A 23,341-nucleotide genomic window follows, 5' to 3' on the forward strand; every position below is an offset into this window, starting at 1 on the left:
AAAACAGCCCTGAATTAGACAATCTGCGGCTGTTTCCGACAGCACAGATCCAACTTTTTAAAAAGGTGGATCTGACACCCTTCAATGCTGTCGTTAACGGCAGCATTGAATAGGTGTCCCCTGTCGGGAAATATCAGCACAGATTGAATATATATATATATATATATTTAATCTATAATACCTTACAGACACCAGGCCCTGTAGCTAGGTGTCAGCGATAGGCTGAATCTTCCAGTTAATGTGGCTCGCTGTAAAAACACGGTGATACAGTGGTCAGCATTGCTTCCTAACAGCACTGAGGCCATGTGTGCAATTCCGACCAGAACCCCATCTGTTTGGAGTCTGTATGTTCTCCTGTGTGGATTTCCCTCGGGTGCTCTGGTTTCCCCTACATACCAGCAGACTCTAATCATCCCGAACGCATGTATGTGTGGCGAGAAATATAGCGCAGATGAGACAGGAAACTATACATCACTATGGTAACCTATATAATAAATGGATAAGGTAACAGGTGTATTTAAGAGAGTTGCTGAAACAGTAGCAGCCAATGGCTCTCTCCCATAGCAGGATAGCAGGTTAGGCTGCTCTGCGAGAGAACGGGAGTCACTGTGATGTTAGGTTGCAGAACAAGAAGATTTTGTCAGAGAAAGAAACATTTCATTTTTATTTTTGAACACTGAAATCCTTAAATAAAACCGGTCTGCGGTAAGCGGCACCAAATCTACTGGCTAGTGGCGGCACATAGGGCGCTCGCTGGGTCCCGTTACCACTCACCTGTAATCCTTAATATGAGAGAAGATGAAGAGAATGTCGGCCTCTTTCTCATCGTTGGTGAACACGAATCGGGGGTGGTCGACCCCGCTCAGCACCTGCTGCATATCTGTGTAAACTCTAAACAGAGAGAACCATGGACGTAACGGCTGCAGAGCTTTAGAACGTCTTATAGTAAGTGTTACAGGGCGCAGTGCTATTTACTAAGCTTCGGATGGGGATAAAGAACCAGCTCCTGTCTGACATTTTTAAAACCCAGCCTGTGAAATGGCAGGTAGGAGCTGATTGGCTGGCCGTTTTTTTTTTTATCACTCTCCATTTTATCACTTTGTGAAGCTTACAGCACCTGGCCCACTGTGAGTGATAAAATGATAAATGGTGCTTCAGCCAATCAGCTGCCAACTGTTATTTTTCAAAGAAATGGCAGTTGGGAGCTGATTGGCTGCAGCGCCATTTATCCTACACAGCGAATTTCATCACTCGTTGATAAAGGAGCCCATAAGGCTGGGGTCACACATAGTCAGGACACACAGGCCCCTATGTTTTCCCAGTGGCCGGATCCGGTTCTGCAGCTGTGCGTGACCCCACCTTCCTCTTTGCAGCCAAAGGGGTCCCGCTGAATGGGACACACTTGAGCCTTAGCACCCTACTTCCCCAATACAGCGCTAGTGAATGGGGGCTTAAGTCCAAGGTTTTATACAATAATCAATCACGATACAAGAACGGACTCAGGAAGCCGCTACTGTGTGGACACACGATTGCGGTGGCGGCGTACTGGCATGCACTTGCTGATGCCAACGCGATGAGGGGCAGTTATGTAGCAGAATGTACATACAGGTACAGACAATGGGGGAGAGACAAATGATGCAGTCTTGGATGTAACGGATGTAACAGGACCCTTAGTAACATACTTAAAGACTTTATTCTTGTCGTGTATTGGCGGCTCCACAGCAAGCGGCAGCGTCTCCTTGTTTTCCTCAAATATGGCCTGTAAGTGAGCAGATGAGGGAGAGAGGTTCTCAGAAGTCCTAGTCCTGTCTCTTTCTGTATTTAACATAACATATTGCTTTAGCAGATGCTTATAATACAGATGAACACAAGTCTGTAACCAATACATTAAGGGGGGTATTCAATCCCTGCCACTATTTCCGATGGGGCAAATAATGACAGCATTCAACAGGCATGTCGGCAGAACCACCCGACTTTAAAAGCGGTCGGGCCCATTTTGCTGAGAACGGACGTATCTTGACAATCCATGGCTATGTATGTGGCCACACCCCTTTTAGCTGATTGGGAGGATATCGAATCCCGCCTGCTGATAAACAATCGAGCCGGCCGAAAACGGGGCCAGGGTCACATCTCGCGGGACGTTCCGACCCAGGATTGAATACCGCCCTATGTACACAAATAACACAGTAGCCCTTCCCCCACATAATCTGCATACCGCATAATTTCTAAGTGTAACGGGGAACAATAGAAGCGTGGAGAAAGATAAATGACCAATCAGCTTCTAGCTGCCATAGTATGGGCGGAGTTTGAGAAATGAATTAGGAGCTGATTGGTCGGTACTTTACCGTTCTACACAGCCGCCTTTCTGTGGACTATATAAGTTATGGATTTCTGTACCCCCCCCCCCCCCATGCTGGTCTCCCTGAGACGCTTGGATAATTCCAGCCTGGCAATGTGGCCCTTGAGTCACTGTATCCCCAAGGCACAGATACATCATATCACTACAGCCCTTATTCTCTACCTCCCTATTGGAAGGATTCAGAAGGTTCCTCACCTGGTAATGAGCTTCGGACGGTTCCGGGGTTTGGTGGCTTGTGTGGGTCAGATCCGACGGCTGCCACGGAAGAAGCAGGCAGCTCCTTATTGTTGGATCGGACTCTCCATAGGCATAGTCACGGGAAACCTCCTCTGCGCAGGTACAATGAATATATATATACTTATTACACGTCTTCCGGGACACTTGCCGCGTGCATTGTAAGGGCCACTCAAAGCCGACCGATTCTGAAAACTCTACGGAGAATTTGCTCATTGCTTTACATCACGTGGGCCGACTAGATGGGCCAAGCGGTTCTCACCTGCCGCCACAGTCTATGGGGTAAATTTACTAAGGTGGGAGTTCTACTGAAGATGGGACGTTGCCGATAGCAACCAATCAGATTCTACTTCAGAATGTTTCCGTTTGCGTAAGGACCTAAATATCGAATCCATCGACCAGTAATATTCAGTATTACGGCATTTCCACGCCCACTTACCGCCATTGCCCATGTCCCTGAGCGGCCACAGTATGGTGTACGCCAGCTGATGAGGGACGTAATAAAACGGTGCCATGTGAAACGTGGGCTCGTCTGAATGCTGGATTCTGGACCCAAACTCATCCATGATGTACCAGACCGGGACCTTCTCCTCCGCAGACTGCAAAAAAGTTCACACGCTTAACCCCTTATTGACCGGAAGGTTGCACGGGTCCAAATTTGCAATACACTGGACGAATGTGTGGGTTTGCGCGTACAAATGTGGGTATATGAGCACCTCAGGAACGAATGCATTCACCAAGGTGTTCATTCGCAAACAGGAAGGGGGTGGGCATGGAGCGAACGGAGGGGACCGCCCAGTGTTTTATCGCATACACATCAACTCGCTTGCTAGAATTCGCTATTTTGCCCATAAAACCTATATTCCATCAGTACCAGCAATTCTGCCATCACCTGAACAGATGGATACCCAATTCCCTGATATCTATCAGAATTTATTTGTTTTAGGAGAATCACCACGCACCAGCCAATCATCTGTCAATGAAATGTATGATCAGTTTTTAGCGCAATGGGAAATTATAGACTTACACATTTTCTTTTTCACAAACACAGAAGGTACCAGGCTAGCTTTCGAAGCTTTTGCTTTGAGCAGGTTTACTAAACTGTATATAGGATTACTGGTCTAGCTAATGTCATTATTGCTGGAGCTCCATCTGGTGGCCATTACCAATGAACTACACTTGGGTTACACAACTTTAACCATAACTTCCGCATAGATCTGCAGTTACAGAAGTTTCACTTACAAAAAATGTATGCGATTTAATGGTTTCATTTCTACTAATACTTATTAGCAAGTTATCTCCGTCCACTTGATCACTCTCCTAGTCTTAGTACATTGACCCCCAGAACCAGCCCCTAACTGCCATTTTCAAAATAGACAGTAAAATGACAGAAGCTGATTGGCTGGTAATTTGAGGACTTTGGGCCTTATTCAGATCTGAGCTCAGTACAAATGTGTTCGGAAAATGGGCAAAACCATGTGCACTGCAGGTGGGGCAAATGTAACATGTATAGAGAGAGTTAGATTTGGGTGAGTTATTTTGTTTCTGTGCAGGGTAATTACTGGCTGCATTATTTTTACACTGCAATTTAGATTTCAGTTTCAGCACACCCCACCCAAATCTAACTCTCTCTGCACATGTTACATCTGCCCCACCTGCAGTGTACATGGTTTTGCACATTTGCCGAACACATTTGTACTGAGCTTAGATCTGTTCTAAGCTTTGGAGATAGATAAAGTGGACAGAGACTGACCTGAACTGAAAGACTGTTCATTTATTTTTTTCAGCTATCAATGGCTGCCACCATTATGGCCTGACACTTCCAGGGTGTAAAACCAAAACTGAGAGTCTATCTTACCCCGTGGGAGAGCTGGTACGTCTGGTTATATTTCCACATTTCCTTCAGGACATCCTCAACCACCTCCTCGTCCGGAAGCTCCCCATGGAACTCAATGCCCATGAGGTTGGCCATGCGGTGTAGGAGGCCGGGAACCTCTACCAGCTGCTGGCGGGCGTGTTCCGTGCGGTACGTCCAGGCGTGGTCAATCAGGAAAATGCTGGAAAAGACACATTCAATTTTACCATAAATAATGGTAAAAGACACGGAGATATCTGTAACCGTCAACGTATTACTTCATATCACACAATGTCCCAATGAACACAAATAGGACTACATCTGTATTTAAAATGACTATAACTTCATGGGTCGTGTGACCATTTTTGGATGTTCTGAACAATGTGGGTCAGATTCCACTTGCCATGCTAATCACTGCAGGCTTGTAGCAGCGCCTGGGGGTATTCAATTGCGACCCCTGTGGATTTCTGTGCGAGCCTTAGGAGAAATACTGGATTAGTATGCCCTTATCGCGGAAGCCACAAATGCATTAACCCATAGCTCCGCCCACTTATCCCAGAATCTAAGGGTTAATGAACGTTAGCTGCAGGTTTTACCGAACAAGGAGAAAGGCGTGTAATTGAATAGCTCTGGATGTAAAGGCCCAAGGCACCCACGCGTTTCCTAATGTGGTAAGTATCACGTCTTATTGAATATGGCCCAAAATAATAGAAAGTCTCAATAATGGTGCTTGTTACAGACAAGGAAAAGTTGGATTATGAGGCCATGGCAAAGATATATGTTTTGGTCCATTGACAAAAAAAAAAAAAAATGTGGAAAAATGATTCATACTAATCTAAGCCCCATATAGACCATCGGGGCCTCACCACAGGCCTCTCGACCCCTCACAGGCCATCGGGACCTTGATTGCATTTCTGGCTGATCGGACTCACTGAAATAAAACCACTGCGAGGGGACGAAGCCCACAATACATTAATGCAAAGGATTACCTGTTGGGATCAGAAGCACTCAGACCGTTCTCGTTGGTGACAATTACTTTGAAAGACATCTCGTTCCCTGGGTTTTGCTTCTTCTTCATCTCTCTTTCAATTTCCACCCTTTCTTCATCCTCATCTTCCTCCTCCTCCTCGGCTTCCTCCACTTGCATTATTCCGAACATTTCCCCAGCATCGAAAATCTACGACACAACAAGAGATTATCAGATATAAACCAGCAGCAGCCAATCACAGCTGCTTTCACTTTCCAGTGCGCACTTTATCAAAGCAAAGTGCTGATTAGTCAGCATCGCAGTTTATACATAATTCCCAATGTTTTAGTCCAAGAGACATTATAATCATTTCAATAAGGGCCTGTTGAATATACACAAAGATGGCTGCCTTAGTTACGGTGTACTGAACCCCACAGCACCATCTTAGACACTGGCAAGATCACTTTGCTATAGACATATGGGCCCTAATGAACGGAGGGAGATGGGGAAACTTGAGCAAAAAGTTATACAGTTATTTTGTGCTCATTCTAACACCCTGCATTTCTCAAAACCTGTGCAGTCGCTCTCTACTTCTACTGTGGTGCTTCTAGCACACTCTGGTCTGTATCTCAGTGCTGAGGTGGAGCCCAGACTGTGCTAGAAGCACCACAGCGACACCTCAGGCAGGGAAGAGGCACAGGTTTTGAAAGGTGCAGGTTGCTAGAATGAACATTATTATGTGTGCAATGTAATCTCACGTGGCACATCTGCAGGTATCTATCTGCCAAGAATGAGGGCTCTCGCAACATGCCAGGGCTGGTATTCGTGATGAAACAACCCAGGGATTTGTAAGCTTACCTCAAACTATTGTGAATGCCCAAAGCTTATTATTTACCTATAAATACGCCTACCGCTGTGCCCAAGGTTTTGTTTCTTTAAGGCCCTGGGCAAAACTTATGTAAAATAAGGAAGAAGCATTAAAAAGGTCTTTGCATGGCCGGAAATTCAAGGAAACCAAATAGAGAACATACAGCAATATTTGCAATCACGCTGACTATTTGCTTTACCACACTGGTCCCAGGGCAGATTTATCACAGCTTGGAGAGAGATAAAGGCAGAATTATCATTTATATACTTATCACTCGTTACGAACGATACATGGTACTCCTGCCAATCAGCTTGTGTCCCAGTAGAGTAAAATAGGGACAGTAACCTCCAGTATATCAACCCCTACTGTATGTACTAAGAAAGTGATACAGTGGAGAGAGATAAGGTAACCAGCCCATATCAGCCATGTTACAGGCTGGGTTTGATAAATGACAGTCAGGAGCTGGTGTGTTGATACTTTAGCTCTCTCCATAGTACATAGTCCTCACAACGACCCAGTATATATAGCATAACAATATATAGTGTCACAGAGACCTAGTATACAGTGTCACAAGGAACCATCATACAGTGACAACTGTATACAGGGACCCAGTATAGTGACCCCAGTACACAGTGTCACAGGGAGGGACCCAGTATATAGTGACCCCAGTACACAGTGTCACAGGGAGTGACCCAGTATATAGTGACCCCAGTACAGTGTCACAGGGAGGGACCCAGTATATAGTGAACCCAGTACAGTGTCACAGGGAGGGACCCAGTATATATAGTGACCCCAGTACACAGTGTTTCACAGGGAGGGACCCAGTATATAGTGACACCCAGTATGAGTGTATACACACAGTGAGCCCCCCCGCCCCCACACGTGCCCCCGTTGCCCCCGGGCCGTACCTCCCCCTCCAGCTTGCAGTACAGGCTGCCCCAGAACAGCCGGGGGACCCCGGACGCAGTGAGCGCCGCCTGGTGCACAGCCAGGAACTGCGGGTAACTCTCCTCCTTCTTCTGGGAGCCGGGCTCCGCCATACTGCTGCCGCTGCCTGCCGGGGACGCCGGGGTCTGAGCATGCGGGAGGAGGACGCTACGGGCCGGGTGGGCGGCTCCTACCGTGTCCCAGGCCTGCCCGGCTCTGCTCACTGTGTGCACTGCCCTCTCTGCCAGCGTCATCCACAGCTCCACCTGCATGCCACCCACATGCTGCAACACAGCCCACTACTACTGCCCTGCCCTGCCCTCTCCGCCAACATCACACTGCATGCCCTCTACATGGTGCAACACAGCCCACTGCTACTGCCCTGCCCTCTCTGCCGCTATCATCACCACACAGTGTGCCCAGCACCAGCTACATGCCCTCTACATGCTGCAACACAGCTCAATGCTACTGCCCTGCCCTCTCTGCCACCACCACATTACATGCCCTCTACATGCTGCAACATAGCCCACTGCTACTGCCCTGCCTCTCCGCCACCACCACACTACATGCTGCAACATAGCCCACTGCTACTGCCCTGCCCTCTCTGCCGCTATCATCACCACACAGCATGCCCAGCACCAGCTACATGCCCTCTACATGCTGCAACACAGCCCACTGCTACTGCCCTCTCTGCCGCTATCATCACCACACAGCATGCCCAGCACCAGCTACCTGCCCTCTACATGCTGCAACATAGCCCACTGCTACTGCCCTGCCCTCTCTGCCGCTATCATCACCACACAGCATGCCCAGCACCAGCTACCTGCCCTCTACATGCTGCAACATAGCCCACTGCTACTGCCCTGCCCTCTCTGCCGCTATCATCACCACACAGCATGCCCAGCACCAGGTGCATGTCACTCATGCTGCAACACAGATCACTACTACTGCCCTGCCCTCTCTGCCGCTATCATCACCACACAGCATGCCCAGCACCAGGTGCATGCCACTCATGCTGCAACACAGATCACTACTACTGCCCTGCCCTCTCCGACATCACACTACATGCCCTCTACATGCTGCAACATAGCCGACTGCTACTTCCCTGCCCTCTCCGCCACCACCACACTACATGCCCTCTACATGCTGCAACACAGCCCACTGCTACTGCCCTCTCCACCACCACCACACTACATGCCCTCTACATGCTGCAACACAGCCCACTGCTACTGCCCTCTCCGCCACCACCACACTACATGCTGCAACATAGCCCACTGCTACTGCCTTGCCCTCTCTGCCGCTATCATCACCACACAGTTTGCCCAGCACCAGCTACATGCCCTCTACATGCTGCAACACAGCCCACTGCTCAGTGGCGTAAGTTCTTCCCAGTTGTGCCCCCCCACACAGAACCTTATATAAATATATGTATGTATCTGTGTTGAGCGTGTGAATTCTATGGAGGTAGAGTCAGACACAAAAGTGATATCTACAGCTTTCAATTAGCTGATTTCAACTGGCAGGGGAGGAGAGGTGCCCCCGTGGGAGCAGGAGCCCGGCGGCAGAGGACTCCATTGCCTCCCAAAGTTCTGCCTCTGCCACTGCTACGGCCTAGCTCCACCTGCATGCCCTCCCCATGCTGCAACACTGCCCACTGCTACTGCCCTCTCTGCAACCATCATTGCCCAGCTCCACCTGCATGCCCTCTCCATGCTGCAACACAGTCTACTGCTACTGCCCTCTCCGCAACCATCATTGCCCAGCTCCACCTGCATGCCCTCCCCATGCTGCAACACTGCCCACTGCTACTGCCCTCTCTGCAACCATCATTGCCTAGCTCCACCTGCATGCCCTCCCCATGCTGCAACACTGCCCACTGCTACTGCCCTCTCTGCAACCATCATTGCCTAGCTCCACCTGCATGCCCTCCCCATGCTGCAACACTGCCCACTGCTACTGCCCTCTCTGCAACTATCATTGCCTAGCTCCACCTGCATGCCCTCCCCATGCTGCAACACTGCCCACTGCTACTGCCCTCTCTGCAACCATCATTGCCTAGCTCCACCTGCATGCCCTCCCCATGCTGCAACACTGCCCACTGCTACTGCCCTCTCCGCAACCATCATTGCCCAGCTCCACCTGCATGCCCTCCCCATGCTGCAACACACTGCTTCGCTCTCCACAATATACAACAAAATTCTGGCTCCTACTGTGGTCGCATTGTGAAACATGTAGAAGTGAGAGATGTTGCCACTAGCAACCAATCAGATTCTACTTATCATGTAGCACCTCTAAAATCTGATTGTTGCTAGGGGCAACATCTCTCACTTCTAATGTGACCACAGATCACAGACTAAAACTACCTTGAATGAATAATGTCCCCATTTATTTATTTGAAGAATAATGTATATTGGTGTTAAAAATGTAATAAAGTGGTTCTGTTGTTGGTGCGTGTGTGTGTGTTTATTTTATCATTCTTTTTACAGGGGAACTATAAGTCTAAGGTGGCCCATTAGTGCCTCACATGCTGGGACTTGTGGTTCACCAAGTCTCAGCATGCGGGGGAGGCCTTCTAGGACTTGTAGTTCTACTGTAAAAAGCAATGTTTTGTATTTAAATTTTGCACTTATCAGCCCTGGGATGCTGGGGACAGCCCTGGGCTTCAGCCTTGGACAGGGGACCCCCCTTTAATGGGGGGGGGGGGTGTTTCTGACGCCCTCACGGACCCCATCCAGGGCTGATCAGCCACACTGCTCATGGTACGGCCAGGGGACCTTGTATAAAAGTGTCCCCCGGCTGCGGCATGACACCTCTGGCTGTAGGAGCCTAGTGCTGGTTCCAAAATTCGGGGGGACCCCCAACATTTTTTGTCCCCCGTACTTTTGGATCCAGGACTGGTCCAAGATCCGGGTGCTGGTTTCTTAAATGCATGGGACCCCTTCACATTTTGACCCTCATTCTGGTTGACTTGCAGCTTACACGGGTCCCAGAGGTCACTTCCCTCCGAATCGCCGACCACTCGCACTAGTATACCATGCGAATACTAGTATACCATGTGTCACAAACACACATCCCCTCGCACGTCCCGCTGGCTGAGAAATCATTCCATAGCTGGCGACCAAATGATTTCTTGACACCATGCAAATATGTCAGTGGAGACTGACTTATATTTGCGTGGGCCTGGCCGAAGACAGGGCTGGAAGCTGATGTCATGTGATGTCAGCCCTCTGCCCCCCGACCCACCTTCTCCCGCCTGCTATCCCATGGGAACGCCCAGTGTTTCCATGGTGATACCCAAGAAACGCTGGGTGGTACCACTCCACCCTGGCCTACTGTCCGTGTTTTTTTGTTTTGTTTCACTTAAACACATTATTTTGGACAGAGCTGTGCAAAGATCTCACTGATCTGGGCATGGTTCAGTCAAACCCGCCAGCCTAAACTTAGTCTATTTTTTGGGCAAATTTTGGTAACGTTTGTGAATTCTATAGTTTATAATGGTAAAACATCTAGATGCAAATAGTAATGTGTGATTATGTATGATGACATCACAGTGCAGTGATGTCACAAGGCTCTTGGTGTTGCTATATAAACTCCCCCCCAAGGCAAAGGCCTCAGAGCTGTTATGAAGAGGATGAGGATGAGAATGACAGCGACTGTGTGTGTACGAATCGTATACTGTGAGTATAACAACCTGTGATAAGTAACATTATATTATATTTGTCAGGTACCCAGATAGATCCCGGGGGATTAGCCATGTTTCTGTACATAGGTGACCCCTATTCCTGGGATAAATACATTGTGAAGTTTGTCCCAGAATATCCCAGACCCCTGTGTATAATATCCCAAATCTCAGCGTGTTCCCCTGTAGTCATGCAGAGAGCACAATAGTAAATGATTAGAGAGTACAGTTATATGTTCTATGTTTGTATATAGTGGTAGATGTAGGTGAGGGGGCGGTACGGGGGTGTGGTGGCTGAGACTCATGATCGTAACCACACCCACTGCTATATAATGCAGATATTACTGGGGGCGGGGCTAGGATGACATTTGATTTAATCTATTGTCTTTGTATTTCAGTTATTGCGTTATTGCCATTGCTGTATGGCCAGATTCCAGACATGGAGGATCTGAATGTAAGTATAGACATTTTGTTTGTTCACAGTTTTGTTATATGTGAGTCACAATGTTATTTTTGTATCTTTATAGCTGTGTCGTTGCTTAATACTTCTTTATCTTTTATATTATAGAATACAGAATTACCACCAGGGATAAAGGTGGAAAGTAACATCGGGGAGATCACCCACATCTCCAGCTACGTGAAAGATGATGAGGACCTCAGCGCAAGAGTAGCAGCGCCCAGAATGCAGAGCAGCAGCATGCTGAATGAGGATGAGGACCTCAGCGCAAGACTGGGAGGAGTGCTCAGTATGCCGGAAGAGGCCAGCGCCCCCAGCGCCACACCGGGAGAGGCCATTGACCCCAGTGCCAGACTGGGAGAGGCCATTGACCCCAGTGCCAGACTGGAAGAGGCCAGCACCCCCAGCACCACACTGGAAGAGGCCAGCGCCCCCAGTGCCACACTGAGAGAGGCCACGTTTCCCAGTGCCTTACTGATTGAGGCCAGCACCATTAGTGCCTTACTGGTTGAGACGAAAGCCCCCAGTGCCAGACTGAAAAAGGACAATGCTAGACTGGCAGAAGCCAGCACCAGACTGGAAGAAGGAAGCACCAGACTGGGAGAAGAAAGCACTCCCAGCATTACCATCGGAAAGACCTCAGGAGAGACCAGCACCCCCAGCACCAGTGTGGGGGAGGTCACCACTCCGACTACCAACAAAGAAGAGGCCAGTGCTTCCACCAAAAGGATTCTATTATGTGTGTTACTCGCGGTGTTAATCATCGATTTTATCATCATTTCAACATTAATCTATCGCGTGAAAACACAACAGAAGGTGCGAGATATCGAACTTGGGTATCCATGATTGTCTCCCCATCATCACCATAGGGGAAGCCAGTGTCCCCAGCACCATCTGCCAAACCTGCGGGCCCCCAGCACCATCTGAGGGGCCAATAAATAAAATCTGAGGTTTTCAGTAACACAATTCTGTTTTCGAATGTATCCGCATTTATTGGTTCTGTGTCAGAGTTATACAGGGGATTTATAAACCAGACTTAGATATAATATCAGAAGTATTTATACCCAGGGGACACAGCAAGTGACAGCCATAACGCTATTAGGGGGTTATTCAGTTATGTCAGGATTTCCGGCTGGAATAATGGTACATGACGGTGTAAGAGCAGGAATCTGTGCGCTGTACACCAGACGTGGTCAGTATATTAGGGTTCCAATGTGCACCCACTCTCATAAGTCATAACTGGGGCTGGCAGGGGGGAAACAGACATCAATAATTAAGGGTTTGGGAGGGAACGTGATGGGACTTACATGGAGGTTTGGGGGTGATTCTGGTTCTCTGACAACAATGCGAGTTCGGGCCCGTCCCGATGCTTTGGGGACTGCACCTGGGCATGGTTCATTATGTGCATGTGAAGCCCCCCCCTTAGGGAATGGCTGTGGTAACTTGCATAGTCGCTGAGCCGTTCACAAATATCGGGCAGGCCGGGGCGGACAGCACCAGGGGCGAGGATAGCCCATGGGAACGCCCAGCGTTTTATGGGCGTCACCAGGAAAACAAAAAAGTGGCTTGAGATAAAAATAATCCCCCAATGTAAGTGGCCGGATCTACCTGCAGTCAGTGTACGCTGGTTATATAATGACCTCTAGGACCTGCAATAAGGAAAGGGTGTCTCTGATCCAGACAACAAGTGAGTGGGCGGAGCCTAATTCAGTAATAGGGCGGAGCTATGATCGCGACCCATGATCAGATAAAAAATGCCCATTACACATAATGTCACACACCATCATGCCCATTACATATAATGCCACCGTGCTGGCATAAGCTATGTGTGTGTGTGTGTGGGGGGGGTTAAGGTTGATGCCACCATGTGAGAGCCCTGTGGGAGGGGACTGATATTGCCACGTGGTGAGAATGGGGGCGGAGCAGCAGCACCCCTGTAAGTGCACTTATGGCTCACACCCAGGAATCACTACTCTGCTGTAAGTATAATACCTGGCACACACCATGGCACACACCATGAAGGAATGTTTCCCTGGTAACACAGCTCATCCCAATCTGCCCCACACAGGAAATACACTTTGGCTACAGCCTTGGGGGAGTCTGGGAGCTGATAACAAACCACAAGAAAATGGCTGCCGCTGTATGAGAACACTGGGACGTCACTGTTGGATTGCTTGCGGTAATTGCCTGCGGCCCGCTGTGGGTTGGAGGCCGCCGATGAAAGCCGGGCAGTGGCAATGCCGCAGTGGGAGGTTCTCCAGGCCTTTACAGTCACCCGAATTCCAGGAGAACCCCGGAAATACGGGAGAGTTGGCTACTCTACTGGTGACCATATCTGGAATACAGAGAGATGGCTGCCAGACAGGATGTCAATGTTCAGTAGGCTATTGGTAAATAACACACCTTTTGGACACAATAGATCACGTGACCTAATATTATTTTCAGGACTGCTCAGCTCAGGCCTGATCTACTTTACTATTTTACTATTACTAGGACTGTAATCTGAACCTTTTGGGGACAAAGGAAGCCACAATGGCAACCGGCGGCAGATAAGGGGGAGGGCTGCAAGGGGGAACACAAGCCAGCATCGGGACGGGGCGGTCCCTATTTTGTCAACTCTGTAGGGCAGCCGGACCTTATCAGAGGGGAGGAGAGTTAAGAGAGAGCGGGGGGGGGCGGGCACACACTCACCTGGAGAAGTTCCCACCCACCCATCCCCAAGAGGAAGATGGCGAAGAGGCAGTGCCGATGTAAGGCACCCCAGGCAACGGTGGGGGGGGGGGGTGTGAGCCCCGCCTGCTGCTCCACTCGCTTCGGAGGCTTGCGGCACGGGGGGGGGGGGGGGTGTGTTGCGGCACGATAGGGGTTGCAGCACGATAGGGGTTGCAGCGCGGGGGGTGTCTGGCCATATCGCTACACAGGTGGCGGCGGGGGGGGGGGGGGCGGCCGTATCGCTACACAGGCGGGGGGGATGTCTGGCCGTACCGCCTCTGATCTGCTGCAGGGGAGGGAGAAGGGTTTACGGCGTCCCTCACCTGACTGCTCCACAGGGGAAGGGGGTGCGGCAACCCCACCGCTCACAAGCCGCCGACCTGTTCCTGCCACTTACCAGGCTCCACACTGAGGGGGGGGGGGAGGGGTGGCTGCTCCTAAGGGCCGCCCTCCAGTGGCCGGCGCCCCAGGCAAATGCCTAAGGCTGCCTAGTGGTGGCGCCGGCCCTGCGAAGAGGGCCGGGATAAGGCAAAAGTGCAGGTTTTCACAGACCTGTTAAGCAGTGTGGGGAAAGGGGTGAGAAAGACATGGTATGCAATGGTACGGAACGTCAGACGGCCAAGCATATTCCCCAGGCCACACGAATGGCTCCAGCTTACAATGGTTGGGCCACATGGGCGGCGTGCCAAGTTAAGGTGTTATGCGCAGGAGGAGGGGCAGGATGTGGCATGCTCGCTTGGTGGGGCTGGACACGCCCCATCCATTTAGATAAAACATTGCTCACCAATCCTTTCCTGGCCCTGCGACATATGGTGTAATGTTATGGTTGAAGTGCAAGGCTGCTATTTTTGTAGATAGACAAGTTAGGGGGAGTCATTTTGTTTCTATGCAGGGTAAATACTGGCTACTATATTATTACACTGCAATTTAGATTTCCGTATGAGCATACCCAACCCAAATCTAAGTCACTGCATGTTACATCTGCCCCACCTGCAGTGCAGCCTGGTTTTGTCCATCTGCAGAAATGCCAGCCTCGCCAAGTGCTACATGAAAGTGCAGATTCTGGAAGCGCTAGCGCTGTACCCCGGCAAATTCCTTGCATGTAAGCATGTAGCCCCCCCTGGCAATGGGCATGTAACCTCCCCTAGCAATGAGCATGCAGGACACCCATCGGAGGGGGTGTTTCCTGCGGGGACTCCGGTCCCAGGCCCAGACAGAAAGGGGGTCCAGGACTGGAGTCTATCAAGTATAATTTGTAATAAACAAAGTTCACATTTCCCTTGAAGGATTGTAGAGGATTAGTAGTGCGGCCGGTGAGGTCTCACCGGGCATGTCGGGGACACAAGAAGGGGAAAGGGGGCCCTCCCTATTTTGTCAGTCCCAGGCCCCACAGTTTCGGATGGCAGTCCTCTGAGCATGTGACAAATACCCTCCAACTGTAGCATTTAGACAGTTTTTTCAGCCTGTACCAGCCAAAAAGGGCTTTTTGCCGGTTTTCTGGATCTCTGAGTCTCCATTGAAAGTATAGGAAAGGGGACATGACCACGCCCTTTAACTATGGCCCCACCTCCTTTTCAGGGTGTTTTTTTGGTACCGGTTTCTGCCCTTCAGATGTTGGAGGGTATGGTAACCCACCCCTGACAACAAACAATTAACTCCCACAGGCAAGGAGCACGTAACCCACTCTAGAAACAAGTATGTCACCCCCCCTGGAAATGAGCATGTAACTCTCCCTGGCAAGAGCATGTAACCCTTACTGGCAACAAGCATGTAACCCACACCGGCAGCGAGTATGTAACTCTCCCTGGTAATAGCATGTAACTCTCTATGGCAATGAGCATGTAACCATCTTTGTCAATAAGCATGTAACACCTCCCCCCTCCTGGCAGCAAGCATGTAACTCCCCCTGGCAATATCATATAATAGCATATAACTCTCTCTGACAATGAGTATGTAACCCTCTTTGGCAACAAGCATGTACCCCCCCCCCCCTCCCGGCAATGAGAAATGAGCATGCAACCTTCCCTGGTAACAAGCATGTAAAGGAGCAGATAGGGTCTATGGGGCGGGGTGGAGAGTTTGTGTGACAAAAACTGTCACATCTCAAAGTGAAAGTAAAAACTGTCACAGCTCAAAGTGAAAGTAAAAACTGTCACATCTCAAAGTGAAAGTACACTAAAGAAGCTGTCATTTTGATAGGCTTTTAATTAGTGGTATATTAACAATTCTGCACCAGCTTACAGGTCAAGGACATTGATATAAGCAGGGCGATGGCAAACACAAGGTACAGGGAGTGTAGAACATAAGATATAAGTAAGAGCAGGAAAAGCGCATGAGGGCAGAGGGCCCTGCTCGTGAGAGCTTACATTCTAAATATTCATTTCCCAACATTTACAAATAAAATGCAACATTGTTTGTGAGCAAGTTACTTTTTTTGGGGGGGGGGGGGGGGTGTTTGAATTAACTTTATTAAAATAATAATGGAATGGGTGAAGCGAGTGGATCAACTTTTGTGGTCCAGGGATGCAGGAGAGGACACGGTGCCAGAAGGGTCAACAGAACGAGGGAACGAGCCTGAGTCACAAAAGGCTCAGGATGAAACGGACGGAGAGTAGAATAGCTTTTTTCTTGTTCAAAAGCTTAAAGAGCCATTAAGTTGGCGAAATCGCTGGTAAAACAGCTGGAAATGTAAATAGCCGTTTAAACAGTCCATTGCCCCTCAATGCAAATGTGGAATGTGCCGGGTTACATCAAAAGCGTTTCCCCTCGGTTTTATTATATCGTACACAGTGAGGGGATAGAGTGGGGCCTTCCTCTTGGGGATGAATGGAATAGTGACCTTTCCGTCCCCGCATTTAGCAGTTCCCCCTTTTTTTTTTCTTCCTGCATTTTTCTTGGAAGTTAGCAGACAGCGCTTTTCAATTCCTCCTTCACTTTCATCGAGGTCCTTTATGATGTGGCCTTAATGAGCTGTTCGTCGTCTGCTTTTCCAAAGGCTCCGCCGGCACCGAGAGGGATTCTTCTTTTTGTCTTTTTAAAGAGAAGAAGGGAGGATGCTGGAGGCGGGGTGGAGGAGGAGGCGGAGGGGGGGGGGGGGTATAAAGTGAAATTCAGGAGATTGTTAATGTACATGGTGGAAAGACCGTATGTCTGGCACTTCTGAGTTATCCTATTGTCTATATATTCAGTATTCTCGGGACAGCAAACCAATGCAAGAAGACGCGGCAGAGCGGAGGAGTTCATTACCCAGAACCCTTCATTAAAAACCTTGTTAAAACTAGGGCTCTGTTTCACACCTACCTAAAAGCAATTCTGGAAGGTGGTGCTAAGATGAGAGGTCGAGAAACACAGGTATTTGGACACTGCAAGCATTCCGGGCAGATGTATTAAGCCTGGAAAAGTGGGCGTGGTAGCGAGGTTGAACCAGGGAGAGGCGTGGCCTCATCATGGGTGGACAGTGCGGGGTGTGGGTGCGTGATCATATCTTAAGAGCCCTACCCCATACCTCCCTACTTTTATTGGCAGCCCAGTGGGACCTTTGCGCGCGTGCCAGATATTTTGAGGGTGTGACTTTCAAATTGCATCACTCATGCGAGGTCATGCCCTCGTTTTGCCGCTGCTGCCCCTCTGCCTGCGGGGAACAGATGCTGTGCGCTTGCGCACAGAGCCTATTCACCGTGGACAAGCGGGTGGCAGCAGGGACTCCAAACTGCCCCACCACCACCGTGGGACACTGCTGGACGCGGGAACGTTCCCATAAACCGGGACGTTCCCGCGGTAAACGGGACAGTTGGGAGGTATTCTACCCCCAACATTCAAAGCCCATTGGTCAGTGGCGTAACTAGATACATTTGGGCCCCATAGCAAAAGTTTGTAAGGGCCCCTATTTATCACCTAATGCTGAAAAATGTATATAACACATGTAACTGTGACAGGGAAGGTGGCCCCTCTCAGCTCTGGGCCCCATAGCAGCTGCACTCCCTGCGCCTATGGTAGCTACACCCCTGTATATAACACATGTAACTGTGACAGGGAAGGTGGCCCTTCTCAGCTCTGGGCCCCATAGCAGCTGCACCCCCATCACCTATGGTAGTTACTCCCCTGTATATAACACATGTAACTGTGACAGGGAAGGTGGCCCCTCTCAGCTCTGGGCCCCATAGCAGCTGCACCCCTGCACCTATGGTAGCTACACCCCTGTATATAACACATGTAACTGTGACAGGGAAGGTGGCCCCTCTCAGCTCAGGGCCGCATAGCAGCTGCACCCCCTGCACCTATGGTAGGTACACCCTGTATATAAGTATATAACGCATGTAACTGTGACAGGGAATGTGGCCCCTCTCAGCTCTGGGTCCCTCAGCAGCTGCACCCCCTGCACCTATGGTAGTTACACCCCTGTATATAACACATCTAACTGTGACAGGGAAGGTGGCCCCTCTCAGCTCTGGGCCCCATAGCAGCTGCACCCCCTGCACCTATGTTAGTTACGCCCTTGCCCATTGTACCAGCACTGAAAAGTTGAGAGTAGGACTTGGTGCAATTTAGTGCTGGACCACCTACTTTCAATGGTGGCTAAGAGGAGGTGCAGGAGGCTGGGGGGTGAGACTGGTTTTCAGAGATTTTCCCCTTCTCCTGGTGGAAGCTGGTAACACCACCCAATCATCCGGCTGATCTGGGAGGGAAAGCGGGTATGGTTATACAACATAGCACGGTAAATTTTTAGGGTCAGTCGAGAACTACAGTTAGCACGAGACCCTGTAAGGCGTGACAGCCATCATTCTAGGGGTATCCCCCAATCTGACAGTCAGGCCTTGTGTCCAAACTGTGCAGAGGCGTTTTTAGACCTCATCTGGTCCTAGGCAAGATGCCGTTTTGGGGCCCTCCTCCCTCAAACCATCCATAGCACAGTATATATCGATAGAGTACCTTGGAACGTACAAAGTCTACCGATAAATGCTCAGCTGCGTGACCATCGTTCAGCATTGCGTACAAATCTGAATCAGGCTCCAGGTCTTTTGGAAGTAGGATATAATACCGGTGTCACATGACTGCCCACGTACAGTGTATAGGACCAGTTTGTGTGTCCAAACATTTGTTTATCCTATCAAAGAGACTTTGAAAGTGTGGGCGGGTCCATGTGATGTCATGAGTGCTAGCAGGTCCATGTGATGTCATAAGTCACATGGTACTCATGCAATGCTCCTCTGGGAATGTTTTGGATGGCCAGGATATTTATTAATGGGGCCCCTTGAGACCTGCTGGGCCCTAGGCAGGTACCTAAGTAGCCTTGTGGAAAATCCACCAGTGCTGTTGGGTGATATATCCGACTCATTGTACAGCCTGAATTATCTGGGCATTTTCTTTTTACAGGGAGAGGAGTGGGAGTGGCCGATGGCGTCTGTGGGTAATGTGGCATGCCCTTAATATGGAAATTAATCTATGTAATATATAAAATTTGATTACTGAGACTTTTTTAAGAAATGTATTCCAGGTGAACTGAAGAAACCAGTGCCGTAACTAACCCCACAGTGGCGGGGAGGCGCAGAGAAAGTTTGGGCGCCGGGGGTCTGCGGGGCTATAGTTACCCGCTGCTGTGCTGTCTCTGCGGGTACCTGCTGCCGTGCCGTCACGGTCCCATCTCTCCCAGCGCTGGCTCCTGCTGCTATAATGAAAACGGACACTTAGAAAATGGCTGCCCCCATACTGCAGACAGTTTTCTGTCTGCAGTATGGGGGCAGACATTTTCTAAGAGTCACTTTTCATTAAAACAGCAGGAGCCGGCGCGCCGGGAGAGATGGGACCGTGACCGCAGAACACACCCCACCCAAATGTATCTCTCTCTGCACCTGTTACATCTGCCCCACCTGCAGTGCAGCATGGTTTGGCCCATGAGAGAGAGATTTTGCGAGCCAACCAGAATTATGCCCATAGTACAAGTCATCGCTGGCCATGAACGGGTTTAATTGTGAGCGTCCTTTTTGGATGATCTGGTCCCTTTAGGATGTACCGTCATCACTGTTCCCACTCTTATCCGCTCATCACCGATGCAGCTGTCGCCGCGGTGACTTTGCCGGCCTGTTAATGTTCTATCAGTTGTTAAAGAGTTTCAGTAATACAGTATGCCTCTGACATTATCATGCATTGTAAATAATGTATAGTTTATGGTTATTGATTGGGAATGTTTAATGATCCACTTACTCTGTGCGCTAATGTAGGAAGGGGAAAACTGCCAAACGCTCAAACGCTTCCTTCTGATTAATGGGCGGAATGGCAGAATGTAAGTATACAGTTCTAAGCCACCTCCGTTATTGACTGACATGCGCCCTTGCTTCAATGTTAATGTGGGCACACATTAACATTAACCCGCACAGACACGCACACACTCCTTGTAAGATCACGAAGAAAAGGCCAAGTGATGGGACACAAAAGTTTCTGACTAACAAGGATCACATAATTACTGCTTGCCAGCCAGGGCCAATGTAGGCTGTGTATGTGTGGCACACAGTACTTGGGGGGCAGTCACAGAAACTTGATTTACTATATTGTTTATAGCCAAAACCCTGCAATCTAGAGTAAAAGCGATGTCTTTACCTGCGGGCGATGGCGACGCGTGGGGCTGGCATCGCCACTGCCGCAGGCAGGGCCGGCGCCACCACTAGGCAGGTCTAGGCATTTGCCTAGGGCGCCAGCCACTGGTGGGCGGCAGTTCGCCCCCCGTGCAAAGGCGATACATGCTGCGCCGTCTGGGGAGCGGGCAGGGGGGTCCATGCCAGCTTCTGACAGGAGCCTGCAGTGGTGTCCTTGCCGCACAGCTAACTGTGGTGCTGTGTATAAAGCTGGCGGTGGTGAAGGGGTCCCTGCAGTGAATAAAAAATAACTAGCGCTATCCGCTGGGCTATGCGGCGGCGTGGGAAGCACTGCCGGGTTTGAAAACACTGGGCGCACGCTGATTGGCTGAGATTCAGCCAATCAGCATACGGCCAGTGTTTTCAAAACAGAAGCGCTTCCCGCGCTAGTTATTTCTTATTCACTGCAGGGACCCCCCGCCGCCAGCTTTATACACAGCGCCGCAGGTACCGCGCGGCAAGGACACCACTGCAGGCTCCTGTCAGACGCCAGCATGGACCCCCCTGCCTGCTCCCCAGACAGCGCAACAGGTACCCCACCCCCCGGCACCGGGGCGCCCCCACCCCGACTCGCCTGGGGCGCTCCGGTGCCTTGCACCGGCCCTGGCTGCAGGACATCAATCGCTTAGAAATGGGGCTGAAATCACCCGGCATGTATGATCCTTAAAAAAAGCATGTTATAGTACTCTAAATGTACCGCTAGATGGCGCTCTATGATGTACATTTATAATTAGAAATGAAAGTAGTGGTGAAATTGGTTTTATTTCCTTCGCTTGTGATATTATTGTATATATTATCATTACTATTGTTATACCAATATATTTTTTAGTTTAAGTATTGGAAACATTTTGGACATGTATTAGAAACCAAATTCAACTTCGTGTCAGATCAATGGCTTGTCAGTCTACTGTCCCAGGACAAAGCAAACACAGCTCTGAGCTGCCTGGCTGTTCGTGTTCAGACTCTAGAATATTCCAATTTAGGGATGGCCATTGTCCATCGATGTTTCAATCTCATTGATGGTCTATGACCGATGTAGAATAACCATTGATGGGGAGACCACATGGTTTTCCACCATTGACGATAAAGAGGAAACTGAATATATATTTTTTTCTTTTAGGAAACGGGGCACGGAACTTAGCTCCTGCTTTGATGCTGCTGCAAAGTCCCGCCCTGGGCTCTGATTGGCCCGCAGCCATGTGTATAGAAAAGCAGGGGTGAACGGTTGGTGGGGTGACACCATCGATGGCTATCTTCAGTTGGATTTAGCAAATGGGTCTGAGCTTTTACAATATATTATATCAGCCCCTTTAGGAACCTTTGGGGGGCTGCTGCTGAGGAAACAAGGGTACTGTAGTAGCTATCTGTTGCAATAACTCTCTAATACACCCAGGGTAGGCGGCATTTTCAGGGGATTTGACGCAAAATGTTTCGGCAATATAACCCTTATTTATTACGTTTATGGCAGTGTAATTGTCCCGTCCACTCAGGTTTTTTTTTTTCTATTAATTATTACAGTTTATAATTATTATTTTTTTTTTAATAAATTCAAATATTTTATTTCTAATAGAGATATATCTAGAGGGTGTTTACCCCCTCCCATATGCCCATAGACTCCTGTTATACAATAACCCCCCCCCCCATCTGTGATATAACCCCCAGCAATCTAAATCCTTATAATAGTGCTCCTCCCCCACACACACAACCTTAAACCACTTAAACCACAATAACCTTTCTTTCTGCCCCACCCACCACCAGGAGTATTTTTTACTTTTTTATTATTTTAAACCCCCCTCCAGCATGATTTAACATTATATTATTCCTTCCATAACCCCCCTACTGTTTGATCCCCCCTGTATTTAGGCATACATGTACGCGGTAGGGCTAGAAAAATAAAATGCCATAATATTAGCCCCGCCCCCTCCTCGTACACCCGCAAATCCGCATTTCTAAGGATGGGGCGGGGCTTGATTACGTTAGGCTTTGGCCTCCCCACCAAAAGCACCGCTGAAAGTCTCTTCTCCAGGCTTCTCCCAGAGAGGAGAAACAAAAAATCGGTAAGTTTGGTGTAAATGTCTCTACTATTGACCAGCAGAAACACATGTATACAGGTCATGGGCATATCCTTGCACTGGGGCCCCCTAATGCCCATTCGCGGGAACCAATTTAAAAAAATCATCACGTCTTGCCTCTTCTGCAATTCTATGCTATCCCTCCATATGCTTTCATACATGGAATGGCTCTCAGGATGCTAATTGGTGGATGGCTATCTAGATATTCAGAGTAGGTATTGCCATCAGTGTGTTCACTATCGATGGTTGCCATAGATGGCAAAACACAGAGTGGTCATAGATGATCACCAAATATGCAATGGAAGACCATTAATGGTTTTACTTATCGATGGTCATTCCTGTTCTTGTAGTGAATGGCCCTAGGGTCAATCACAGTCAGGGCCGTTTCTAGACAATTTAGCTCCCAGGGCAAAGAAATAAAAATGCGCCCCCCCCCCCCAACACATAACATGGTATAGAAGAAATTGCGCGAAAGAAATAGGGGGCGTGGTTTATTTTAAAGGGGACGTGGCTTAATATAAGGGCGTGGTCTATCAGGAAACAATTACCTTACATCTCACTTTTGCAACCTGCACGTCTAGA

At 49.2% G+C, this 23,341-nt stretch overlaps 1 protein-coding gene across 2 annotated transcripts in view; it reads right to left on the reverse strand.

Moving 5' to 3' along the window:
- The window catches only part of TTLL12 (tubulin tyrosine ligase like 12), a 52,197-nt gene that overhangs the window by 9,312 nt on the left and 19,544 nt on the right, over positions 1-23,341 (reverse strand). The window contains exons 1-7 of one of the 2 annotated variants that reach the window (XM_083181251.1): positions 7,192-7,497; positions 5,438-5,625; positions 4,452-4,650; positions 3,033-3,192; positions 2,555-2,688; positions 1,683-1,759; positions 775-891 (exon numbers count right to left, since the gene is read on the reverse strand). In XM_083181251.1, the coding sequence (XP_083037377.1) occupies positions 775-891; positions 1,683-1,759; positions 2,555-2,688; positions 3,033-3,192; positions 4,452-4,650; positions 5,438-5,625; positions 7,192-7,482 (1,166 nt within the window). In that variant the 5' untranslated portion in view covers positions 7,483-7,497. Of the gene's footprint in view, positions 1-774; positions 892-1,682; positions 1,760-2,554; positions 2,689-3,032; positions 3,193-4,451; positions 4,651-5,437; positions 5,626-7,191; positions 7,498-23,341 lie in introns of those variants that run through there. The other variant, XM_083181252.1, reaches the window with a different exon arrangement.

Source organism: Crinia signifera, chromosome 4 (assembly GCF_055691185.1).
Source record: "Crinia signifera chromosome 4, ASM5569118v1, whole genome shotgun sequence".
Taxonomy (NCBI): Eukaryota; Metazoa; Chordata; class Amphibia; order Anura; family Myobatrachidae; genus Crinia; species Crinia signifera.